The 11,994-nt window shown below is 54.8% G+C and overlaps 1 protein-coding gene across 1 annotated transcript; it reads right to left on the bottom strand.

The window, feature by feature from the left end:
- Positions 1–1,499: 1,499 nt before the first annotated feature.
- RND2 (Rho family GTPase 2) lies at positions 1,500–11,628 on the bottom strand. The gene is made up of 4 exons (XM_009880044.1): positions 11,605–11,628; positions 6,789–6,992; positions 2,676–2,810; positions 1,500–1,748 (listed from the first exon to the last, which is right to left on the bottom strand). The coding sequence occupies exons 1-4, from the start codon at positions 11,626–11,628 to the stop codon at positions 1,500–1,502; spliced, it is 612 nt and encodes a 203-aa protein (XP_009878346.1).
- Positions 11,629–11,994: the final 366 nt, after the last annotated feature.

Raw genomic sequence — 11,994 nt, 5'->3', positions numbered from 1 at the left:
CAGCTATTAACATAGTGAGGACTTGGGCAGCTGGTGGATCGGGCACAGACAACCTGCAAAAGCTCCACGGTGTTTAAGGATTCAGGATAGAGTGAGAGGTTATTCAAGGCAGGTGTTTCAGCTCCAAAAGGAATACATGCAGTTAAGTCCTCTGCGTTTTTCACTCAAGCATACGTGTGAGTGTATTTCAAGAGCTAGAGAGATACTGCCTAACTTCTATTTGTGTCCTAATGTAAGACATTTTGAGAGGATGCCTGGTTTGACTATTAAAAATGAACAGAGTCAAGCACTGTGCATTTTCCAATGACGTTTATTTGTTTTCTGTAGCCCACTGACACAGCTGGACCTGGCAATGGAGCGGATTCTTTTTTCCTTAAAGTGTCTATGTGACATTAAAAGTCAAGGCTAACACTGTAGTCAAAGGCATTTAGAGAGGGCAGCAGCAGAAGCAATGAGAGACGTTGGGAGGAGGCTGTACAGCAGGGCAAGAGGGGCAGGGAGCACCTTCCCTCCCACCGCCACAGTGGAGACATATCATCTTTTTGGTTATCTGTACCAGACAAACACAGCACCATGCAACACAATCTGCAGCTGGAAATGGGTGGAGATCAAGATATGGATAGTTATTGCAGTCTGCTTTTTCGGAAGCTATGCTCCTCGGAAGCGCAGCTGCCCGTGGCAGGGAGCAGTCTGATGGGTAACCAGGCTGTCAGCAGCTGGGACACACGCTCCCGAGTAGTGTTTGCTTGCTGAAGGGAACCACAATTCTCAGGATGCATCTACTGGGGTAGACCTCTCCCTTGGAGCCAGATCCACTCTGCTGCATTTCATATGGAGTTCAAGTACCTAAAGCACCGGGTAAGAGCCACCTATCTATATTCTTCACAGGAGGTGGACTACCGTGGTGTCTCGACAGGTTAAGGTTCCTTCCCAGGGCACCTTCCCTCCCAGCTCTGCACCTTCCATGGCAACGTACTGTCCAGCTTAGCTGAAGGCAGCACCACCTCAGACATAATTTCTCTTCTAAAGGAAGACTGGAAGAATACCTTCTCCTGACCGCGCTCCGCTGCTAGCATCTCCACCCACCTCCCGCCCTCCAGCCCAGGTCTCACACAGCCTGTTGCCCCACGCTGTGCATGCCGTACAGCCGCGTACAGGCGCAGAGGCTGGGCCGTGGGTACGGGAGGGTGGCACACACACAGGATTGCTCCCTTTTACTTCGTTTCACCCAGTCACAGACCTTCCAGCACCTGAATACTCCTCTGCCAAGTGGTTCCTTCACCCCAAGCAATCCGCACAGCAGCAGCCAACCCAGACGTCTCCACGGTGGGGGGCAACTTGTGCACCCCCGTTTGCAGCCGGGACCCTTTCTCAGCCCTAGAGACTGAGAGAAAGGCTTTGGAAAGGCAGGCTGGCTCCTGCAGCCAGCACCATGCCCGAGTCTCAGCCAGTTACTGTACAAAATGGACAACACACACACATTATTTACAGCCTGTTTTTCACATGATGGAGCAGCTCTTGGCTCGGTCTTTCCTGATCTCTGTGTCATTCAGTAAGTCTGTCCTGCCAGGCATCTGTGACGCCCGCTTCAGTCCCCGCTTGGAGTTGCTGCGCTTCAAGTTCTTGTGCACCCTGTTGACTGAGGCAAGCGTGGTCACATGAAACACATCCCGTACGCTGTTCTCCGAGACCTTCGAGGAGCACTCTGCATAGGCCACTGCCCCAATCTGCCGTGCCAGCGCACTGCCCTGCGATCCAGAGAGAGTGGGAGGGAAAGGGGAGAAGGTTAGGACACCAGCAACACCAGGACACCAGCACTCTGCAAGGAGCATCCTTTCACATCATCATCAGCGCTGTCTGTGCTGGCAGCCCTATCAAAGCACCATGGCACAGCCAGCAGCGGCTCCCTCACAGCGTTTACTTGTCTCCTCTGTAAATAAAGTGCAAGCATCTGTGAGAGCACCGGGCACGAGGGTGTCCTCCCAAGCAGACAATGCCCCTGGGCGCTGGACCCCAAATCCCTTGCACTTTCTCACTAATGTGGAGCCACCCCTGCAGCTGAGGGCCTGGGCAACCAGGACAGTTGTCTGGGACCTGCTCTGCACAACACGGAACCAGGCACAGAGCGGCACAGAGCAGCCCAGAGCACAGCCGCCCCTGCACTGCGCCACACAGACTGTGTCTCTGGGCCAGCCTGAAGACACTGCTGGGTCCACCGGCGGCCACTGCAGCCCGGCAGCAGACCCTCAGACCCCCCCAGCTGTGGCTTATCCCCTCCGGCAGTATTCCCCCAACACAGAACCCGAGCAGGAGAGTCACTCGGAGCAGCAAGAACTGCCCTGAACCAGGAGATGGAGGAGCACAACACTACCCTTTAGCCAGTCCAACTTGTCAAATCAGGCATCTCCACCACCTTTGAAGAGAGACTTTTCAGCTACTAACCAGGAGGCTGTTCAGCGGAACATCAGGAACAAGTCAAGGTCTGCCAGAGCTGGGGAAAAGAGTGCTGTAAGCATGTGCAGCTCAGAGTCCATGAGCCAAGACCAAACCAGATTCAGACCAAGACCTGGGCACAGTGGATCATTTGCCGCTGAGCGTCCTTGTGGCAGTAGGTCCTGCAGAAAAGTCCCCACCTCACCTCCCTGAGCCCCACGGGGACGGCTGCTGAAACACACCTGCTCGTGCGTCACAGGGATGAGGCGCTGCTTGGAAAGCTCCCGCAGCGTGTTTAGGTCTGTCCGCATGTCCAGCTTGCAGCCTACCAGCACAATCTTCGCATTAGGGCAGAACTCTTGAGTTTCCCCTTGCCACTGCAGAGGAGACAAGAGGGAGAAGGTGCTCGGGGGCTGCTGGTGTACCAGACACATCAAGAGGTCCAGTGGCACCTCCACATCAGTTAATTTTGGCAGCAGGCAGCCTGTGAAAGCGTCAAGGTTGGAATAACAAAGGCAATCACAGGGTCTTAGCTCATCGCTCCCAACGCCCATCCAACCGGGCCAAAAGCCCCGTCCAAGACTCCCCAGCCCTGGAGGGAAGGTCGGGCCAGGAGAGCTGTGCCACCAGTTCCTACCACACAGCACCATCCAGCCAAACGCCTCCCCCCCACAGCCGTGCCCAGGAGCCTCGTGCACAGTATCTCCTGCTCCCACCAGCAAGCGGATCTTCCCTCTGCCGCAGCGGGATGACGACTGCGGCAGCCTGGGGTCCCACCACCTCCTGACCATCAGCACATGCTGCCAAGCCGCCATGGCCTGGCTCGTCCCTGCACAGGACCAGCCAGGGTCCCAGCACTGCTACCGGCAGCCACCACAATGCCGCTTTTAGGTCTCTTGCCTCAGACCTGCGGTGCCCGGTGCCAGCACTGGGGCCGGCCGTGGCCCCGCTGCAGCCTTTGCGCCCAGGTGGGACACAGGCAATGGTGGTCACCACAATGAGGGAGCTCCCAGTGAGGACGCAGGCCAGGAGTGGCTCTGGAGGCTGAGCTGAAGACGGGAAGCACGGGGACAGCTTTTGGAGAATGAATATGACATGAGGCTCTAATGAGATCAGGTCTGGAAAGCAGACTTCAGACTGTGCACCCTGGTGTACGGGGCGTTTCCGAACAGAGGTCACAGCTGTTTCGAGACTGATTAGCTCATCAGGGCACTTTAATGACTGCCACAGGCAAGGACGGCAATGGCCAAAGCGCCTCTCGGATAACTTTATGCTCGCTTGTTCCAGACGTGCCCTGCAAACCCGCTAAATCTAAGCTGCAGTCCCAGGCGCTAGGACAGGGGACACCACTCCTGGGTATGATTGTGGAAAAATAATGACCGCACGATCTGGTGCACACATCTGGGACACCCAAGGTCAACCTCGCTGGACCTTTTGAACCACGGTCAGCGGGGAGCTCTTTGCACAGCACACTCATTACTTGTGTATTATTGGGAGCCACATGCTAAAAACATTAGGACATTCAGAGCGTAGCTACAGCCAGGGAGATGAAGAATTGAAGCAATGGAAGGAGAAGGCCAGGGCAAATATCCACTTCCCTCGCACTAATGGTCCCTTTCAGAGCTCCAAAAATGAATACCCAGTGTGCAGTGAAGTGTCCGCAGCAGTAAATAAAACCATCACCTGTGACCTCCCCAGGGCAGACCTGTACAGCCCCATCAGCGTGTCAACACCCTGGTTACTTATCTACAGTTTCTGAAGGAGGAGGCAGATGATAAACAGAGATTACCCCTGGCTAAAGACGTCACTTGTAATTAGCAGTTCCCTGCTATGCTGAGGGTTAAGTGCATACCCCAGGCAATTAGAAGGGGAAAGAAAACCAACCCCACAATCCAGTGTCCATAACCTGGTGGGGAAAGGAACCGCCAAGGACAACCCAAGTTTCATTCAACGAGCATCACACCAAAGCAACTACAAAACATGGAAAAATCTTATTTTCCACCAGGAGATGAGCTCAAGTATCTTCATGATGAACAGCTCTTGTCCACCAGCACTCCCACGCATCCCCAGCACCGGACGGCACGCCGGGCTGCACAGCTTCTGGGAGATTTCTGCTGTCACAACCACACAACATCAAGGGCTCACACACCCACAACAGGAGTGTGATGCAGTGCTTTTGGAGCTGGAATTCAAGCATCCTAATTTACCTGAAGGATGAAAATCCTCAAAGGGATTGAGCTGCAGGGTCTGTTCTTACCAGGCAGAGGTCATGGCTGTCTATAACGACATGGGGCTCCCTCATCTACAGAGAGAGGTGCGACCCTCTTCTCACACGACTGACTCCTTGGGTAGCTTAAGATTTGCCGCGCTATCAAGGCTTGTGAGAATGAAGGCACCACCCCATGAAAACCCACTTTGTATGAAATGAAGAGCTGCTTGTTTGCATCCTCTCAGATGGCTCCTTCCCTTGAACTGTACATGCTGTACAGGCAGCCCCGGCATCAGAAGGGCAGCAATAATAAAGATTTCCTCTGCTGAATTAGCATTTTTGCCTGAGGCTTGAATAGGGAGTGTTAGTTTCCTTACTCGCCTGATATCAAAAGCTAAAACCCATTTAAACTTCATGGTGTCTTAGGAATTTTCCTCACCTCCACAGGCTGCAAGCCTGCACCAAAGGAAACAAGGCATCTACTCAGAGGCACTTAAGAAATCCCCTGTGATTTAGGGTTTATTTTAAGTCACCGTATCAAAAAGACATTGCCTAACAGTACTCAAAGCATCAGCGAGGCTGCACAGGGAAGACCTTGCACTGAGCAGTGCAGACTCACATGAAGAGTGTGCAGAGAGACCCAAACAAATCCCAACCCCGTCTAATTATAGATGGGTTTGCATGTCATTAAGGTATAAGTGATTTGCTTGCATTATTATTCTGCTGACTACCAAGCTGAGCAGCAAATTCTTTCGGTCCACATGAAACACGCCTCCCTCCACCCATCACGCCTGGTACCCGGGACCTGCTTCAGAAACGAACACTGAGCCATTGACTGAGTTATCTGAAGGGTCTTTGTCCCCTCACCAGGACACTTCTGAGACACAGACCCACTTCTCAGCCCTCCCAGCAGCTGAGTAAGAGGCACTTGCTTTGGCACAACATTTGGCAAAATGTGGAGAGGCCAAGAGGGCAGTCAGCACAATGTGACTTGTTCAGGCAGTGGCCAGTCCAGTGCCGGCAGCCTGGGGCTCGCTGGGGAGAACAGCACCAGGAATCACTGTTCTGTAGTGCTTTTCACGCCTCGGTGTCTCAGAGAGCTTCACAAACGAGATGCCAGCCAAGACTCGCCTCTGGGATGGGATGCAGCCGCCGCTGAGCTCTCTGCAGCTTTGCTGCACAGTGGTGAGAGCTCACTGAAACCACAGCTCCCCGAATGTCATGGAAGGAGGCAGGGAACGGCCAGGAGCAAGGGATGCGAGTGGCCATTTACCCTCTCCCCTGAGCAGCATCCCGAATTGCTGGACTTCATGCCATCTCGCAGGAGAGCCTCACGTGGGAACCTCTCCCTGGGTGCCACCCACTGCCCCAGAGCGTGGCAGGCAGGGACCTGCTGGGACGGCTCTCCAGGACGGCCAGACCTGCCAGCTGGAAACGTCTGCTTTGCTGAAAGGCGCTAACCTGCACGTAGAAGACCCTCAGCTGCTAAGGCAGAGCATGGCCGGCCAGTTCTGCAGGGCAGACGGTGTTCAGGGCCGTGTGTGCTATTCAGTCCAGTGGCATTGTGCCATCTCATTTTTTTCATTCATGAGCTTGAAATTCAGTGCCACAGCTCATTACTCTTGTTGTCACGCTATAGGGAACCGATTGCTGTCTTTCTTACTGTGCAGATGCTGAACTGAAGGGACAGCCAAATAACTGAGCTCTGTACTTGCATGGAAACAGGCACCAGGGGCCACTTCTCAACTGCTGCACGCAATGCACAGCACACTCGCTGGTGGCTGTGCTAACGAGAGATGCACAACACTTTCCAAGATCTTCACGAAAAACAGAACAAATGCCCTACATTCCTCTCTGTCCTCACATTTGTATGTGTGCATACACACAGACTGCACACACACGCTGTGAGCTACCATGACCTACACCATTCCCTGAGCTCCTTTCCAACAGAAATGCCTTGCTTTCTGCACAGACCACGTAGGGAGCAGCAGCAGCAGACCATCCTTGTCTGAGCAGGCAAACTCCAGGCAAGGCTGGACCACAGGGCCAGAGCTTTTAGCCCTGCTGACACCTCAGGGAGCGGGGACGCCAGGGCGGCTCCGCATGCTGCTGCAGGGACCCACCTCACCAGCTGGAGGGCACTCACCTTCTTGAGCACGCTGTCCAGGGTCTCCGGGCGGCTGATGTCAAAGCAGATGAGCACAGCATCTGAGTCCGGGTAGGCCAAGGGACGGACGTTATCGTAATACGCTGAGCCTGCAGAGAGGAGCAGGAGGAGTGTGGTGAGCAACAGGTCCCATCCCACCAACTGCCTTTTACCCCAAGGGGCAGGCTGGGACCCCAGCCCGCTCTGCCAGGCAGAGAGATCGTTAATTCCAGTAAGAACTGGGGACATTGCCACATGATGCAAACTGCTCTGTTAGAAGTAAAGGATGTTGCCCCAAGTTTTTGACCAGTGGTCCCTTTGTTTAGGCATGGAAGTCAGAGGTTTTGTCCTTGTGCTCTTTCATTTATCCATTTTCAGAGTGGAAATAACCGCGAGTCTTGCATCCCTCTCTCTCCCTAGCGAGCACCTGGCAAGCCAGAGGTGGTGGATCTGTGCTGCCAGGGCACGCTGGCTCGCTGCAGAAAAGAGAACTTGGAAGGGCTGTGGTGCTGTAGCACAGCACATGCCTCTCTCCGCCACTTGCGTACGAATCCTTGTATTACTTGTCATGCTGTTGCTGTACCACTAACAGGGGAAAGGTGTGGCTGAGAGAAGACAGGCAATGCTGCTGCTATTTTTTATCCTCTCTTGCTATCTTTATACAGCAGAGCTCGCTCACATGGATTGTGAGAATTTAAGACAGGTAAAAAAAGAATTGCCTTTTGCTCTAGATTTGTGCTGGAAAAAGTCAGACGGATTCTTTTTGGTGCATAAAAGATGTGACAGGATTTGGTGAGCAAGCTATACATCAGAGGGGATGATTCTGTATTCTGCAGGATTTCTCAGTGAGCAGGCAGAGAGCCCAGCCAGAATCCTGCACAGCTTCTGCCGCACACATGCGCAGGCGCGCACACACACACCTTCAATGCAAATTTCAGGCATTAAAGTCATTGTCCCATAATGGTCTTTTTTTGAAGTGCATTCTGTGTGCGATTGTAGATGCCTCAGTAAACAGTAATGGAGCAATCAGCTCCTTGCTACTTAAAAAACACTGTTTCGGTTTTATATTTGGCTTTACAATGGCTTAAACTTCCTGGAGGGATGAGAAGCAGATGTTTATTTATGAAGAGGGGAAGCAGAGACACCAGCGTCCTTGTTGATTCTGCCTCCTCTGAAGGAAGGATCGCCCACCCCGAGGCCGAGGAAGCCGGACGCGCATCCTGCCCTGGCCCTCGGGACACCCGGACCCGGCGCTTTCCCACCCGGGGCGGAGCACGGAGCACCCAGCCCGGCTGTCAGGTGGCTCCTTGATGAAGTTCAGCACCTGATGAATTATGGATGACAGTGGCTTATGTTTCCGGGAGGACGGGAATCTGCCTGGGATAAGCGTGAGAGGAGAACAGGCTGATTCTCCGCAGGGGCTCCAGCTCTGGCTCTTGCCTGCAAGGGGCTCACAACTGATGTGCAGCGCAGAGGGGGAACAGCCCCTCCGGCACAGCCCTGCACACACCCCGGATCCCGCTGCAAGACTCAGCCAGAGCAGATGTGGCCATGCCCGCTCCTTCCCCTGCCCAGAGCCCACTCGGCGCAGGCTGAGGGCTGAGATGCGTTGTCTGCCCAAACTCAGCCCAGCTCCCAAGAACGGCCACGCACTCTCCCCTTGACACCCGCCTACAGTGACATACCAAGGGCAGCCCCTGCCGGGACCGGCACAGCACGGAGCTCAGGGCACGCTCCGACCAGCACAGCCCCAGCTGTGTCCCCACCGCCCCCACGGAGCCGGCGGCAGGCACTCAGGGATTCGATCCGCATTTGGATCCACGGCAAAATCATCTACAGGTATCTGCAGCTCTTACAGACAGCCACGCTGCTGCCAGCCCATGGGAACAAAGGCGCCTGCACCCCCTGCTCCCACCAGCGAGAAAAGCCGCAGTCGGAGTCTGTCCCTGCAAAGTCACCGGGAAGAGCAGCAGTTGGGATCCGGCACAGAGGAAACAGACCCTAAACTCTGCAGAGCCTGTCCTCTTCCTAGAGGGAAAGTCACATTCCCTGCATGGAAAGGCGCCAATGCCTGCGATGCCTCGGCCGGCTCTGGGCACAGGGGACGCAGGCTGGACCACGAGGAGGCACAGTGAGCCCGGGCGACCCCGCGCCCCGGGCCTGGAGATCTCTGATCTCGGTCGGGGCTCAGGCTGCTTCAGCTCAGGGCTGGCAGAGCTGCCTCCAGCGCACCGCTCCCCCACGCTCCTGCGGCGCTGCAAGGTGACACCGCTCCCACTGGGGACGAAGCTGCTTTCGAAGGCAGCACCAGCCCCAGAGGTGCTGAGCTCCCCTTTGGGCTGAGTTTTCAGTCTCGCGCCTGGTGTGGGTTTACTGGGTTGGATGTGAGATCCAGCACCGGTCTGCATGTGTGTATTTGCTGGGTCCCTTATCCACGCCATGCCCTCCCACCCATGCACCTAAGGGTATCTGCCTCCAGACAGGGGCCCCCAGCGCAGGCTGGAGGAAAGCATTCCCACACACATCCTCTCCCTGCAGCTCCTCAGTTTTACATAAACACTGCAGATAAATCTGCCCCCTCCCAGCCCAGGAATGCTCCTTTTGTAGAGGTGGTTTTGGCTCTGTTCAGCGCAGACATTGCCACAGCAAACTGTATCATAGCAACCTGCTGCTCCGCTCCACAGCCATCCAGCTCCGCGGCGAGAGCCCGCAGCACCGCGCGCAGCCCAGCAATCCCCTCGGTTATCCCGCAGCACCACCGCCGTCCCCACCCTGGCACCAGGAATCATGCCCTCACCACCTGGGACCACGGGAGGAGACACCCGGGCCGGTGGGAGGCCTGACGGAAGGGATGCACCAGGTCGAGAACCTCATTTTCTTAATGAGATCAAAATTGCCTTCACATTCATTAACTCTGTGCTCCAACTCCAAAGCGCAGGAACAGCCCCTGGCACCTCTGCTGGCAGTTCAACTGCTCTGGCAGTGGGTAACAGCCAGCGCTCTCGGCCCCGGCTGCAGAAGCCTCTGCCCCACGCCAGGAGACTGATGGCGACCAACGGTCAGTGCTGCCCAGCAGGGCAGGAGAGCTGCTGTGCTCCAAACGTAGGTAATCTCCAGCTCAGGTAATCAAACTTAGGACACCTCTTTCTTTGGAGATGTCTCTACTGAATCAGCAAATCCTGTTTGGGGGATTATTCTGCTAGTTTTTCCATCTATTACTTTTTCATTGACGATGGCAACTAAAAAAACCCCAACCAAACAGTCTCAGTTCCCTCAACTCCAGGTCTTGAGCTTTTATTGATCCTGAGCACTCAACATCTTTCCGATATTCCAGCAAGACACCCCAGAGACCCAGAGTCTGGCCCTTCCGAACACACAGGCACCCAAAGCTCATGTGTCTGCTGATTCAGCCTTCCTTTACCACATGAGTCATTCTCCCACTTGGCACCCAAGTTTGCAAGAAACAGGACCTATGTGCATCTGTTCATGATTAAAGAGAGAAAATTGGAGCAAGCCAAAAACCAACTTAAAAATAAAATCCATGCGGTTGTTGTCTGAAATTCGGGGGCAGATACAGCCTCCTTCTTATCAGCTGGCAGCCCCTCGAAACGCCTGGTGCTGTGACTCAGAGACGCAGCTCTTGGGCAGGGGACTGAAATGTGCTGGTTCATCTATACCAACTTAGTGTTAATCTTCATTTGTTCCTTATTAGCTGTTCTGAGTGATAATGAGCCTCCTCACATGGGCACCCTCCATCCAACAATAGCACATTACAAACCAAGAAAGCAAATATGCATGCAGAGCCATGATCTGCTCCGCAAGGGGCTCCCGCAGCCCCAGCCAGCGCTGGCCTGAAAGAGAGACCAGCACTGCCAAGACCTAAATTTTTCAGCATCGCACTTGTCTCGGAGGGCTCACTGTAAACCCTCCCCATAGAGCCAGCAACGCTGCGGCGCACGCTGCTTTCTGCAGGGACAGCCAAGAACATCCTTCACAGAATGAAGCAGAAATTCATCCCAGCTTTCTGGAGCGCTGCATTGACAACCCTGAAGAGCTCCAGGTTGCCTCCCGGCACAGCAGTGCCAGGCGAGCAGCGGCCTTTAGAGACTACAGAGGATGTTTTCTTTGCTAAACGAATCCCATCACCAGTTCAGCCAAGCCTTTGTCCGGAGGACAAAGCTGTCAAAGGAGGACCAAGGTGCAGCTGTCTCAGCATCCTCCCCATGCACAGCAAGAATGGTACCACCTCTCAGCCAGCATCAGACACGAGAGACCATCCCCTCCACTGCCAGGGGTCCAAATCACCGAATTTCACCAGCCACATGGCCCCCAGTGCTTTCCAACACAGGGGCTCAAACCCTTTGGAGCTGCTGTGCACCATCACATGGGCTCAGCGTTTCCTGGGGTTAAGCAGAGCTTTCTGGAAATTCACAGCTCCAAGTGGCCTTTTGTTGCAGAGAAATTTTTCTGAGTGATTGCTTACCAGCAGCAAAGGCCCTACATGTAGTCACGGCTCCGAGCTCCCCTCTCACCTCCTGCGCCAGGCAGGGGCTGCTCAGCGCAGCTGCAGCAGGTCTGGTGCGGGAGCAGGATGCTCCTGTCCCATCACTGCACACTTTCCCCATGCCAGCGCTCCAGAACTGGTTAACATGCCATGAGGTGCACATGAATGTAACAGCTTCCATGATTAGTCGTTCCTCTGCCAGGGCAGATGATGAAGGTGTTAATAATAATATATTTTATTTACATCACACCTTTAAGACTGAAAACAAAATCTCTGTCCAGCTCACAGACGTGCTGGGCAGGGACAACTCACCCAGCCGCCCCTGGACGGCACCATGGCCGTGGGGATGCCATGGCCGTGGGGACAACGCAGCCATGGGGATGCTGCAGCCTTGGGGACATCGCGGCTGGAGCCCCTCGGCGGGAGTTAGCCTGGGGCCAGGGGGGGCTGCCAGCATTGCTCCCAGTGCAGACACCATTAGCATCAGAAAGGCACATGTCCCCCTTACAGCCCGGCCATTGTCTCCTCCCAGGGCCCACCGAGGGGAAGGCATAAAAACACTGGATTGAAACGCTGGCTGCGAATGAAAGGCCAGAAGTGGCAGCTGTCCCAGACGCCCCGGTGCGGAGAGGCCAGTCCCCATGGTGAGCCCGCAAAAATCTCGGCTGGTTTTTCGAGACATCTAGGACACTCCAGAGCTGC

The sequence above is a fragment of the Charadrius vociferus genome, unplaced genomic scaffold (assembly GCF_000708025.1).
Source record: "Charadrius vociferus isolate BGI_N301 unplaced genomic scaffold, ASM70802v2 scaffold730, whole genome shotgun sequence".
Lineage (NCBI taxonomy): Eukaryota > Metazoa > Chordata > Aves > Charadriiformes > Charadriidae > Charadrius > Charadrius vociferus.
Note: the sequence above shows the minus strand (reverse complement) of the source record. Positions and strands in the feature narration are given on the sequence as shown.

Coding starts and splice junctions, on each gene's coding strand:
- RND2 (XM_009880044.1), bottom strand. CDS start 11,628: ATGGTGCCGTCCAGGGGCGGCTGG. Junction 6,993..11,604: donor TGCCGTCCAGGGGCGGCTGG/GTGAGTTGTCCC, acceptor TCTGCCTGGCAG/AGCGGGCTGGGGTCCCAGCC. Junction 1,749..2,675: donor TCCCTGTGACGCACGAGCAG/GTGTGTTTCAGC, acceptor TCTGGATCGCAG/GGCAGTGCGCTGGCACGGCA.